At 38.3% G+C, this 14648-nt stretch overlaps 1 protein-coding gene across 4 annotated transcripts in view; it reads left to right on the forward strand.

Moving 5' to 3' along the window:
- Window positions 1-14648, forward strand: part of CNOT4 (CCR4-NOT transcription complex subunit 4) — a 76662-nt gene that overhangs the window by 27962 nt on the left and 34052 nt on the right. For all 4 annotated transcript variants that reach the window (XM_036401299.2, XM_036401301.2, XM_036401300.2 and 1 more), the window contains exons 2-3: window positions 5331-5574; window positions 12567-12764. In XM_036401299.2, coding sequence (XP_036257192.1) covers window positions 5401-5574; window positions 12567-12764 — 372 coding nt within the window. In that variant the 5' untranslated portion in view covers window positions 5331-5400. The remainder of the gene's footprint in view (window positions 1-5330; window positions 5575-12566; window positions 12765-14648) is intronic.

A 14648-nucleotide genomic window follows, 5' to 3' on the forward strand; every position in this document is an offset into this window, starting at 1 on the left:
TGGCTGTCTCATATGTCAGTATTGCTGACCAGGTGATTGTAAAATATTACTGTATTTTGATGTGAGTGGAGGGCTGGTGGGAGAAAGGGACCTCTCTTCTTTGGTAGGGCTCAAAAAAAGACAGGCAAATACAGGGCAGCATGTCAAAAAGATGGAAAATTATGTGGAAGTTTCACAGATTCTTCTGAATTGTGTGGATGACTTTGTGAAAACAGCTAGTCTTGTGTCTGTTACAAGGATTTGGTATGTTGGGAACTTTTTGCCATATAGATTATCTGCTGACTCACCAAATCTCCCTCAGTTCTGTTTTTAAATAGTAAAAATTGGCTTTTCTTTGTAGTGTGCCTATGAAAGGTTTTAAGGTGAAGCTTCAAGTGGTCACTGCAATGCAATGAAGTGATAGCCTTTCTTACTTGCAGTCTGAAGAAGGTGGGTGTTGTTTTCCTTCTAATAGTCACTAGTGGAAGCAGGTTGTCTTAAATGTGCCTCAGCTGACTTAAACGTACCCCCCTGGCAAAGCTGGCCAGAAGGAGAGTGCTGTGCTGACAGAGCTGCTGACTCTACCCTGCTTCAAGGAAGGGATAACCCATTATTGCTGCTGTCTGCAGTCTGCTTGTCCTTCTCCCTCCAGCTTGTATGTGGATCAACACGGAGGTGAAGCGTAGAAAGGGAAGTGATCCTGCAGCAGAGTGGGAGCAGGGGTCTTGCCAGGGGGAGCTGCCTTCCCAGTAGCATTATATGGGCAAGCATCTGCATACACTGAAGTTTTGAGACTTCTCATGGCTGATGAGTTTCAAGAGATACAAGGCCAGGAAAAAAGCATGGGTTTCTGTTTGCGTAAGTTTAATGAGCCCTTACTAAAGGTTCAGTGCATAGACTCCGACCTGTTTCACTTCAAGTGTCAGGTATGTTTCAACTTCAAGTGAAACATTAGCTAATGCATGTCTGGATTTTTTTTTCCTTCAAGAGGCCCTAAGTCTCCAAATACTTTCTGGGATGTGAGTCTTTACTGAGTTTTTTTCATAACTAGATTTTGAGAACTTTTGTCTGTGACACTTGTGTTTTCTTAAAGCAAGTAGCAAGGCTGGATTCACTCCATTGTGTGAGAAGAAGAATGTGTCTGTATTCTCTGGAGCTAGCTGCCCCTCCTGGAGGAGAACTTAAACTGTAAGGGACGTGTTTACTAAAATGAACTGCTAGCAAATGGAGATGTTCTCATGTCTGCTTTGGAGAGATGAGGAGTGTGTGTCAAGTCTCAAACTGTTGAGGAAAAACAAGGCATAATAAGTTTATTTTTCCCCCTGCCTCCTCCCCTCCTTTTTTTATGACCCCTTTTAAAATTAAATAGGGAAGATATACTGCTGGAAGTTAAACTTGTTTGCTCACCTCAAGTGCAAGAGAGAAAGGCAGCAAGCATCTGCATCCTACAATGGGCTGAAATCACTAGGTATATTAGAAGTTGTGTTTAGGTCAGTACCCTCAAATAGTAGGATCACTTTTTCCTCAGCTGCAAAGACCAGAGGATTTTATCAGGAGTAACAATTGTTTGGTGAAGCTGATTAGACACAGCTGCCATCTGCTAAGTAAGCACTTAAAGTTAATAAAAATGTCTCCATTTTTTCCATTCCGTATGTGTTTGGAAAAGAACTTATTAGTTGGTACAGTACAAGGGATAAAGCACAGAATTTCATATTTCTGTAGTTTGGATATTACCTTTTACAAAATCGCTACACCTCAAGCATGCTGCTGGACATTGTCCACTTCTACTTCATCTCTGTGCGAATATTTTGGCATAGTGTCCTGTAAACAGGATGGCGAACTGTTGGAGCCATGTTTGACTTCAGTCATTGGAGTTTTGGATATGTATGTACAAATTCTATCTGCTTGTAAAGCATGTGTAGATGTGCACAATCTTCTTCCTTTTCTCCTGAGACGTGATTAATTTCATCTCTTTGAACTTGATCCCAAAGACAAAATACTCTGGATCAAGCACAACATATAATACTGCCTTTTGTTTTTTGCTATTGCTTCATTACTTTTCCTGTGCTGTTATCTGGAATTGTTCAGAATGGTCTTAGAGCTGACTAGTTACACTGTGTTTGTTGGTAGTGCATGAACTATATGCAGAATGCATTTTTGATGCCTTACTCTGCATGTTATTCCAGTTTTGAAAAGAAACAAGCGCTGTTCCGATGCAGATTTCAGACACAAATCCTGGTATATAAACCCTTCTGAAATGGAGACACACTCCAGTGGAGAATCTCTAAATGGGATGCTTGAATGGTCTGTGGCCAAGTAAATAAATATTTCCTCAGTTTCAAGAAACATGGCACACAGCTGCTCCTTACTCCTTGTTGTAAAATAACAGGCCATTTGCTGACTGAAGCAAGCTATTGACATTATTGCTAGCAGCTGCTGAACTCTTGGTGTTAACTTAAACAGCTCATAAATGTTAATTATGTTGCAGTTTTGTTAGAGCTCATCTGCATATCCCAGAGGCACTAGCTAATATGTCATGCTTTTTAGCCACGTGAACTGATGACATTTCTTAGTGGAGATTCCAAATAATAACTTCCTAAGTCAGTTCAGTGATTTTACTGTAGCGGTGAAAGTTTCTCTTTTAACTACAGTTTCACTAGTACTAGTATAGCTTTACTTAAGTGTGTTTCAATAGGCTCAGAGCTGCTGAGCATGTGGTGGAATGAGTATGAAGTATAAAGAATAGACGGAGTGCTTACTGACCTGTTGTTGGGAGATCTGTCACAAAGTTAAATCCAAAGCCAAACTGAACAAAATCTGTTGAGTTTATCCCTTTGATTTAAAGTCATTTTCATATTGTTATGGTGTTGTTGCTGTACAAGTGTGAAAAGCTTACACAAAGTGTTTACAGGCTACTGTAAAAGTGTGTATTATCTGCCTAATAACTACTTAAATGATGTTTTGGGGCCTTTTAACAGTCCCTCCCATTTTTCAGCCAGTGGGGATGTGTTCTTTAAAACAAAGCTCCCAAACAATGTAATCCTTTTTTCCCTTCAGGTCAGATTCTGCTAGCATTCTTTGTAGGAAACGCTGGTAAACTTCCGGAACCTAGTTTTGAGACTGTCAAAATGATTGTGAATATAGTATGAATGAAAGCACAGATAATGAAATGAAAGCTGCTGTATTATCATAGAAGTTTAACTTTTTGATTTTAGTCATTGTGACAGTCAGAAAGAGGACAGTGTTGTTGCTAATGCATACTATATAGAGAAGTTATACTTACAGCATCTGATAGTTGTTCTCTTATCCTTACTTTTTTGTGGTCATTTCATTTCTCTCAAGGGCAGTGGTATATGTTTACCAGAAGTACACTTTGTGCTTGGAGGATATACTACCTACCAAACTAGTTGGAATTGCAGGTAGTCTGGTCTTCTGGTATCAGCCTGTGATTGCAGGTTAACCTGGTGACAATGCAGCCATTCGCATACAAAGCTATACGCTCTCTGCTGTGTATTTGGATGGTGCTTTGATTGTGTGTGTGGTTTTACCTCTCAGGGTTCTTTCCTGGCTGCTTGTAGAGGAATTTCTGTCCCTGAAGTGGTGTGCAGACAGGAATGAGTATTGCAGACTGATGCTAGACAGATCTGGTCCAGTAAGGTGGGGGGTCCCAACTTGAGCTGGAACCTCTTGGTCTTCTCAAGATAGACTTCATGCAAGAAAGTATGATATGGGGTGAGGAAAATCAAAATACAACCAATTGTTTGGTTTTTCTTTTTTAGGGGGGTGGTAAAAGTATTAAATCAGTGCTATCTAAGGCTAACATCAGACCATACTGAAATCTGTGAGCAAGGGTTTGATCTCACAACAATTCAGTCATCTTATTTCCAGGGACAGAATTAAATGTCACTCTTCCTCAGATAGAGGTGTGTGAGATTTGGTTTCTGGATTTTCTCGTAAAAGCCTGGAGAAATACTGGACAGTACACAATCCAGTAGCTTTTGGTTAGAAATGAAACAGAAAACTTTTTGGGAGAGTAGAGGGGGACTCCAGATTTTGTGTGTGTGGTTCAATTATAATTCCATTAGTGATGTTTTGGGAAAAACATGGTTGTAAAAATAATTCTGTATTTTAAAAACTTTAGAGTTCACTTATTTCTAAAGAAGTGGTGTAGTTCATTAAAGCTAGTATGACAATCCAGCTATCAATTCTGGTCACATCTTTTCACTATTTATCAATGGGTTTTTAGTTTTTGTTCATTTGTTCCTTTTATTTTTCTTCCAAAGGTCCACCTAAAAATTCTACTGTTGCCCTTGATTTCTGCCCCATCTACATGCATATCTCGTGCAGCAGATGGAGACAGCTTGTTGAGATTGGATACAATTTCATATATCCAGAGCATCACTTAAAAGAAATAAGAAGAAAACACCCACATTAATTTTCTCAGTGGTGACTCCAAGTGTCTTGTTTTGAATCTGAAAGTAAATTTCCTGTGCTGCATCCTTAAACTGAGAATAGAAGCATACTCAAATGGCTGATTTCAGGAAATTAATAGTGACTTGAATATTGGCCTTCTTCAAAATTCTCGTTCAGAAATATCTTCTTGTGGCTGCACTCCAAATTAAAACTTGAGCTTTTTCAACCACATTGTGTGTATTTTGGCTTTGGTGTGAATTGGGTGCTGATGAAAAAGATAGCTGACTTGGATGGAAGTTTGACACATGTAGAATGATGTGTACCTTAAAAATCATGGCTAATGAAGTAGTCCTAAGGCTGATCTCAGATCAGTCTCTGGACCAAAACAATGAGGTAGACAAAAGAAATAAATTATCCTGAGTAAGAAGCTTTCCTTGGTTTTGTTTGTTAATTCTGTAACCTCAAAAGTTTGAATGGATGACCTAAATGTTACTGCAAATCTCATTGTTCCAAGTCTCTGAGCAAAGGAATAAATTGTTCATAAACATTAAGTCCCGCATTCAAGGATTTGACTTTGGGTTTGTAAAGGACTTCAAGAAAGCAGTAGTTAAAGGAGGTTAATGTACATAGCATACAACAATGTATGGTATACACTGATTTCTTTGCAATCTGCATTTTGAAACCCATACAGGCCAGTGAACTACCAAAGTGCTTGTCTGTCCAGGTGGGGAGGGTGCATCACCAGTACCACCGTTTTATTATTTGTGAGGCTTGTAAGTAGGAAAAGACAATCAAATCGATTTGGCAGAAACTTGTGTTTTAGTAGATAACTTGTGTGGGGAGAAGAAAAGTGATGAAAACCTGAAATGTTAAAAGGTACAAAAGAAAAGTTGTACACAGTTTAAATAATTTTTTTTCTTTTTATTTCCCTTTTACAGACCTTCAAGTGCTGACCTTCTTGGTCTATTAAGTTATTATAAACTTTTGCTGCTCTGCGAACATATAAAGATGTCTCGCAGCCCTGACGCTAAGGAAGACCCTGTGGAATGCCCTCTTTGCATGGAGCCTCTGGAAATTGATGACATCAATTTCTTCCCTTGCACCTGTGGGTACCAAATCTGTCGTTTCTGTTGGCATCGTATTCGCACTGATGAGAATGGACTTTGTCCTGCTTGCAGAAAGGTAAATCCCTGGAACAGCGGCTTGTCTTGCATATTTCACAAGGCTTTTGTATTGTGTTGGTACCAAAGACAATCATCTAGCCATGACCTAGATCAAGGGTGAGGTGTTGGATCTTTCAGATTCTGTCTGCATATGTATTGAAGCTGTTACGACACAGCTGGTCTTGGTTTATTAAATTCAGAACCGGATTGGTAGGGGAAGCTTCGGATCAGAACTAAGGCATGCTGATGCTGTGAGAACTGCTAAAAATAAAAATTCTTTGAGCTGGGGTACTAATGCATTAACAGAGTCTTTTCAGGAAGAATAGTGAGTATTCCAGCATTGGGTTTGCTGAGAGCTAAGGTTCAGCTAAACTGACAGAGCTGACTGAGAATCAAGTTTATAAAGACCTACTTGTTTTGTTGTGGCACTGGAGCTTTTTAATTCATATTTTAGTGGATACTAAATGTATAAAAACCTTTGGAAAGCTATCCAGTGGTGTTAAATTTTGAAGCATTTCAAAGTCTAGACTGTGTGTCTAGTATTCTGATCTTGTTGACAGATGCTTGAAGGTAGTACTTGATATCTCCCTGTGTCTTGATGTCTGGCTGATTTGGTTGGCCACAACTGTAAATGTCAACTTCACTAAGTTGCCTGTTATTTCTTTTGAATTATTTTATTTCTCCTTCTAGTGTTTTGCTTAAACTCAGTATTTCCTTATCTTCAGTGTTTAATAAAATTCCTTTTCAGTATCTTCTTGTCTTTAATGACTTCCCTTGACTGTAACTTTCTTGCCTGGCCTTTCTCTTCTTGTAGTTGCAGCTACTTATGTCTTCTTGTTCTCCTACTATTTAATCCTGTTTAATGATCCTGTCCCTAGTTTATGCTCTCTTGTCTTCCTGTCTCATGTTACAGCTTCCTTTTCAGCCCCCCAGTAATCTTACTGGGCCTCACTATCTTTATTCACTGCCACAGTATTTTATAAGCACTTCCAGTCATATTTTCTTGCTGCTCTTTTGAGCTTTGGCCACGCTAGAGCTGCTACTGTTGACCTGTGTTTGGATGCCTCTGAAAGCCTGAAGGCTCTCCCACAGCAGCATGTTTGTTTAAAATTTCTGTAAATTTGCTGCAATATTTGAGCTCCGTGTTCTGCAAGATAGATCCACGTGTTATCAGCCAAGTCATTCTCCACTTGGGATACCTGCTGTAGATGACACATGATGTATAGTAATTTCCTACAGTACAAGAAGATTTCTACTTTTCTGATACAACACGAGATTTCTGGGATTTCCTTGTCTAAGTCGCTTTGTTTTCCTGGATTGGTTACACTACTTTTTACCTGTTTGTTATTTGAAGTTTGTGAAATGTATTTGAAGAATCACAGAAGCAGTGTGCTGGTCACTGGTTTTGGGTGTCTGAATTTTTTAAAATATGCTCACCTCTTAATGTGGAATACTCTGCCCTATGGTTGGATGTGCAAATATTTTGCCTAATTGGATACAGTTTGTTCAGAAAAACTGTTCATGAGGAAACCTCAAGTAAGTGCTATGATTGGAGTGAAACATACTGGCCACTCCTGGAGAGAAAGGAGACATCATCTTTCATAACGGATGAGGATTATGTTGATACGTTCTTCATTTATGGACTGCAAGATATTCTTGAGTGGATTTGGAGCTGTATCATCACTGGATTGTAAGAGACTGGCCTGAAGAAGTCCAGCTGAGGAGGACATCTCTTCTGTGGCACAAAGACATTGTGATGCAGAGACCACACCAGGATCTTGGGAATAAATAGTCTTGAGCTACAGAGTTACAGCATTAAATAAGTGAAGAAGCCATCTTTTGAAGTGTGCTGGACAGAAGGAACCAGGTATGTGTATTTGTGTTCAGTGTGTCTACGTAGTCGCTGTCTGTGCATAGTAAGGCTTCTGGGGAAAGAGCTGAGCATTTTTCTGTTTGTAGCTACTATGGTGTACATTGATCGTGGCCACTTAAAATGCTGAAGCACAGAACATGGCAAAGCAGCAAAGTTTTAGCAGGAAAGTTTATAGTAGGTACAGTGGTTTAAACAGGTATGCCATATTCTTATGATGAGTATACCAGTGGAGGATACTTATTGTGAAATGGACTGTGGATAAACATATATTAAAACAAGGATGAGTTTGTTATTTACAATTACATAATAGAAACCTGCTCTTTGTGCCAATGTTACTGAATGCAGTGTGACTTACCCAGTAATTTGAGCACTACTCCATGGAGAGGAGCAGTGAACAACCCCATGTCCAGGGGTTTTGGTTGAAGTGTTTGGGGGAGATTTTGGAAAGGTCTGTAATAAAATAGCTTGGCTGAATGCTGTGGTGGCACATATGCCATTAGATCTTATCTGTGCATTGCATATATACCATTATCTTCTTAAGCTTCTTTAATTCACTTCTAACTGAAGAGATGTTAGCATGTGGTTTCTTCTGCCCAGGAGAGAGTACTTCTGTGTGTTTAAACTGTTATATAACTTAATATCTGCACATGCAGAATACGTTCATGTCGTTGCAGTCAATTGATTTAATCTGCCTTAAGTTTCCTCCTGTGAATAATAGTAGTACACAAGCATTTGCTTCAGTAAGGTGCTAGTGTGAATTAAACTTAAATGCTGGTTGGAAACTGGTACATCTTAGTATTAACATGTTAAAAACTTTCTAAACTTCATTAAAATCTTCTGAAATAGCCTTGAAAAAGCCTTATTTCTAGAGAAATAGAAATTGTTTCTATTTAATTCACTAACTCCGAAAGTACCTACTTCAAAAAAAATGGAGCTATCTGGCTTTGGGCTCCTGATGCCCTTCAGAATTGTAGGCATAGCCAGTTGTAAGATACCAAGCAAGGCTTCCTGTTTTTTCCAGTTAATTGATTTCTTAACTGTGAGTGAAATAGCTGCTAACTAGACAAAATAGAATGAAAATATGCTGTCTTCAGAAGAGATTTCTGTAGCCAGAAGCTGGTTTGCTTGTCAGCAGACTTGCTTTTTCTTTGCAGGGATATTTCTATTATCCTTTCTGTAAAATTCAGCAGTCTAGTTCCTGTTTGTCATGTGAATAATACATCCTGTCTCAATTGCTTAATTAGAACATGCCACTCTTAGCCCTTAATGTCAGTTCCTGCACTTTTTTTAATCCAGCAACAAAAAAACCTAGCTTGTTCATGTTTCTTAAGTATTTTGCTCTTCCACCAAATAACATAGCTTGATAGACAGTTGTTCCTGTGGTGTGGCTTTGGCTTTTTCTCCAGTTCCTTGACTGAGTGTCCTTTATCTCTCCTATGAGAGATCTAGCACCTTGTGCTAGAGATGGAGGGAAATAGCATACTGCTTAGATGTATGATCAAGAAATTAACATGCTTTGTCCATGTTTCTCTTACTACTTCTGTGTAAAAGGAAGACTTAGTGTTAATGCACAGTCTCCAAATATCAGTGTTTCTTCCTGTGCTTTTTATCCCACAACTGAGTAGTTTGGTGCAGCAATTGATATTTTGAAATAGATAGGAAATTTCTTTTTAAAATGTAAGTATAATGGTGTATACTGTGCATAAACCTTATTCATTTCCTTTGTATTTCTTGTTTCAGGACCTATTTGGTAGCAAGACAACAAGTGGGAAATGCTGGTGCATCCATTCTGTGGAAGGAATGTGGCTTACCTGGGAATGACAAAAGCAAAGTGCTTGATAAATCACAGCTCAGCTTTCAACAATTGGGAAATGGGGGAAAAAAAGTCTGAAAGGAAACAAAACTGAAATAACAAGACAAAATTAGTCAGGAAGACTGAGAATTCATCAAGGTCTTTCTCTGATTAGAGAAACAAAGACTTCAAGAGACATTCAAACTTTTTGTGATGTTCTTGTAGGGACTACCTTGCACTTAGTGTAAAGAAAATTTGGTCATATTCCATGATGGCACACTTGTTTGGGGAACCTCAGTGTTTTTGTCTGAAAAGTGCTGGTATAACTTAAGTGAGAGGTGTCAGCTGAACTTAGTCAGTGAATTGGTCATGTTGATATTGCCTAATGTCTTGCATCTGAAAGTACATCAATGCTGATACCACTAGAGGTAGCTACTTTGTTTGGATCTCGAATCCTTTATCAGCTAAGGCATTAGAGACAGTATGTTAAGCAAGTATATTGTTTTAAAAAAATAAGCTGTAGTCATGTCAGTAGCATTTCCACTTTTTTTTTGCAAAACCTGAGAGGCTCTGTTATGTATAGTCCTCTCTCTACTTCTGATTTGTAGGGTTAGACAGCAAAAACAACATAGCAAATGGTGCTGTGAAGTATACCAGCTGTCAATCTACCTTGCTTGGCTTTCAGAGACTTGTTCCAGCAGTCTGCAGTGCATGCACCTGTTTGTAGTTGAACCATCATCCAAGTTTGTGAACTTCATCACTGGGAAACAATGACTCTGAAGATGAAATAATTTCTTTCCCTATTTGGAGACTGATTTTTGTCCTTTATTTGAAAGGAAAATGATTTCTAATACTATTTAATATAAAAATGATTTCTAATACTATATAACCATACTTGTCTGAGTATCCATGGTGGACACCAATTGCTGCTGCTACTTAATGACTGAAGTTCCTATTCTGCTAGTCTCAAGCTTTCTGCTGTGATGGAGACATTTCTCTTTCCCTGATTCTCAAGCTGCCCAGTTGTGTTCTACTAGGAGTTTTTATGCTTTCCTGTAGAAATACAAACTACTGCTTGGACATAGAAATGTTCTGTTCAGGGTTATGCTTGAGCTACCCGGGATGTTTCCTGATTCATGTTCAGTACCTCCAGCAGCAAATAGCTGTACAGAGAAGGAATATCCTGTCTGATTTGCTACTCACTTGTGAATATGCTCTGAATGTGGCTGGACTTGGCAAGAAAGAAGCTGATGACTTTTGACACTGCTGTAGTTTCCTTGAACCTTCAGGAGCCTTACTGAATCTACTGAAAACATTAATGCATTTCTTGCACAGTACCAGAGAGCAGCACTCTTGCAAGTTTTGCCTTGCATAGTATGGGATGTGGAGTAGGAATTAATCTTTGAAAGAATGGATTGTGGATAGGACATCACTTGATGTAGGGCAAGCCATATTTTTGGAACTATATCTGTTATACTGGTGCACTTTTCTTCCCATTCCTATCTGAACGCACTGATAACTGAGATAACTCACTCTTTGCCCTGAGTAGTCTTTCTTTCCTGTAAAAACCTAACATTTTTCTTCTTTAGTTGATGTGATTGACTAATACAGATTTTGAGAAGCTCATTAAGTGTAAAATTATTCTGCAGCTCAGAAGTCCTCATCTGTAGATGTGTTAAAACACAAGATAATAATTGGCTATAGCAAATCTCAAGTGACCTTACGAGTTGGTTGTTGGTGTTCATCAAGTATATTTTGAAATCTATATAATGTATTCAGTGTTATCTCTGAGTTAACTGAGTAACTAATCAGAGTAATACTATCTTTTTGAGAAATGTTATGGTTTTGACTGTTCTTCAAGAGTAACTTGAGCCCTTATTGTGTTTTCATGTTAAGGACACCTATCATGTTAAGGACACCTGCTAAAGTATCTTACATGTTTAAATTCCTTCGTGATACTAAAACATGTTCCAGAGGACTTGATGTTTGACTGTGAGATGCCATCTGCTCAAGTCAACTGTAGCATATTTGCAGAAGATATCTCGTGTAGCTTAACAATGCTGAACTTTAAACTGAAGAATGGATTTCAATTTGTTTGGGGATATACTCAGAAGGCTATCAGGTCTGAGCACTTGGTGGCTCTTGGAGTAACATCATGCAACTATGAGGAAGATATGCTTTTAACCTAAACATTTTCATCTGTTGTAGATTTTTCTCAAGTTACTTAGTATGACAGCTAGTTTTGTACTTTTGTCATTAAGACAGTAAGGAAAAAGTTAAATTCATTTTTGTTGGACTTGCACACTGAAAGCTTTGGTTATGGTAGTACAAGCAAAGACCTTAGTTCAACATACTGGTGAGCTTGAGCTTAGCTTCTTTGTCTTAAGTTTTTGTCTTAATTCACATTTCCTGTACTCTTCTCATTTTTTACTTGGTGTTTAGAAACTCTTCCTTCTGTTTGAGATATGTTCTATGTACTTGTTTTTGTGCTTAGCATTGCTTTCTGTGTACAGTGTGAAACCTCACTTTTCAGTCTGAAAAAACTGGGGCAGGTAAGGAATGTGGGACTGCTTTGAGGAGTAATCTGGGGCAGAGGACAGTGCACTGTAGTCTGCAAGACCCAGCTAAAATAGTGCCTTTATAGCATGAATAGAGCGGTCTTTCTAGGTAACTCTGAGGATACTTGTACTTCTCTTGCATACTTTTGAGATTAAAATATACAGTGTTATATCTGTGAGGAGTTACCTGTAGGGATGGAGAGACCAAATTTCAAACTTGTATGTAAGCATGGCAAGAATACGGTCATTAATTGTGTTGAAATCTGTCTCTTCACTAGAAATTAACCATGTAAACTTTGAGTAGTATAATGATGTTACTGTCTTGAACTTAGTGGACCACTGAAACTACATTTGTATTTTCATTTCTTATCTCAGAAATACTTAAAGATACTTAAATGTCTTGACTACATTTAAGTACCCAGATCTGTATCAGAAATAAATATAAAGTACATGCTTTCATCCTGCTTACACTAAGCTCTTGTTAGTGAAATTATAACAGGATGTGTTGGCTGTCATGTTGTAGCTGCTTGTGATGTTACCAAATTGACTAGGCAGCTGGGTTAGAATTTGGTTGCTCAAATCAATATTATGTCTATAAATAGAAGAATTCCATGTAAATGCAAGAAGTTTACCCTTCCCAAAGGACTGAGTATGCCTCTATAATGTGGGTGTCCATAACAATTAGATCAGTATAATAAAGAAATTTTTACATTAAAACATGGTGATTAATGGTTTTCGAAGGTGTTGTTTCTTACATGGGTTGTTTTAATGCTGTTTGTTATGTTTAGCCATATCCAGAAGATCCAGCAGTGTACAAACCACTCTCCCAGGAAGAGCTGCAGAGGATAAAAAACGAAAAGAAACAGAAACAAAATGAGAGGAAACAGAAGATATCAGAGAATCGCAAACATTTGGCCAGTGTACGGGTTGTACAGAAGAACCTTGTCTTCGTGGTAGGGCTATCTCAGCGCCTAGCAGATCCAGAGGTGAGTAGTTCATACTTACAGATCTTGCTCTTAACTTGATGCCATGAAACATTGGAATATCCTTGTGTTTCTCTGAAGGATACAAAATTAAGCTGTATTGAAATGGTTTGCTGCTATGAGGCCTCCACTTCTTAAGGGAACTTAGCTTCCTGCTCCACAATACCCTCAACAAGTGTTTGTCTCTGTCTTAGGGAGTACAGGTGCTCTGTGATTTTTTTCTTTTTTTGGGGGGGGGGTAATTGTTCTTTGTTTAATAATGGGAGCTTGATTTTAAGCTAAAAATAAGCATAAGGGCTGTTCAGGTACTCATTTTCCTAGGCTGGATCTGTTGGCACTATACAGCTATGTCGTGAATCACCAATTCTAAAATGGGAGTTTGGTTGGAGTACAAAGAACTGATATACAGTATCACACAAACCTGTAGGGACAGAGGAGAAAAGCCAACCCTTGGAAGTATATACTAGGAAGAACCATAAGGATTATGTCCTTAAGAAGCTGTGGGGAAAAAGTTACTAAGTGGAAGACCCCAGAAAAAGTTGGCCTACTACTCTGCATCATCAAAAATAAGGTTTTCATTTGAGAAAACTGATTATATTTAAAATGCTTTATTTACTTCCATCATCAGTCATAGGTGCAGGTGGCCAATGGAGTAAGTGCTAATGCATAAAAGTATCTTGAATTAGAATATGGAGGAAATGTACTACAGGGTAACATAGATGTCTTCAAAATTACAGTGCCAGATTAAATTCACTTCATCAGACTAAATTATCTGGAGAAGTCTCAAACAGAAGTGGCTGTTTCTGAGGTCTCAGAGTATGGTCTGTATTTTGCTAGACTGTTAAAGAACAAGTGTAAAAAGCAAAGCTGCTTTTAGTGAAGGAGAAAAAAAGGGAGGATAAGAAGGGAAGACAAAAAATCAAGTTAAAACTGATCTGGTGTATAACACTTCAGTGAGTACTGAAATATAGCAGCAAGTATTTGCAAGCACCTATCAGCACTGGCTTGGGGCTATTTTACCATTGAAAAATGCAGTATGAATTTATTATTGAAATTTAATTTCTTTGACCAGATGGAGGATTTGTAATTAAGAGAAATAGTAGTAAATACAGTTGATTTCTTTTTTTTTTTTTTTTTTTTTTTTTACACCTCAGATAATTTTACACTGAATACTTGAAGTAACTAGGAATGGGTTGATTTGGGGGGTGGGGATGTGCTGCACTAGGTGTATTGGTAGCAGTATCTCAATGACATACTAGAAAATAGTGTGTACTTACTAAATGTTGCATATAGCACAAGATGACTCGATCTTCAAGAAACCTAGCCTGAGAGAGATGAGCTAAAAAAAGTATACATTATATTCAGGTTTTCTACTTAAGCAGGCAAAAACCTCCTTCATAAATTGAGATTATTTGGAATGGGAACTTGGCTGTTATGTGCTGTTTCTGGAAATATGTCTGTGGATCATAGTGGAGTAAAGTGGATCCTCTTCTGTTGACATGCTCTTAGGAGAATTATGAAGGCTGTGCTGTCATATTGTACCAGGAGTATAATCTGCAGTATGCTTAGGTAAAAGGGAGGTTTCTTTAGGATTGTCATTCTCTTCTGGAATGATGCCTTCAGGGTGGGTGTAGTATGTTTCAAGAGGGTGTAGACCAAATGAAGAACAGTTAGAAAGGACAATGAATGCCTGGTTGTCTATACAACATACCCTGTAGTTCTTTGGGATGTTCCCAGTGTGATGCTGTTAGTTCTTGAAGGCATTGATGCTTGCTTGGGAAGGGAGAGGGATAGTTTAATTTTTGGATCAGTCCAGTTCACCTGCACTATCCAATGCTAATATGAAGATGGAGCAGAGGATCAAATCTTCCTTTATAACCTCTCAGG

Source organism: Molothrus ater, chromosome 5, assembly GCF_012460135.2.
Source record: "Molothrus ater isolate BHLD 08-10-18 breed brown headed cowbird chromosome 5, BPBGC_Mater_1.1, whole genome shotgun sequence".
NCBI classification, from domain to species: domain Eukaryota; kingdom Metazoa; phylum Chordata; class Aves; order Passeriformes; family Icteridae; genus Molothrus; species Molothrus ater.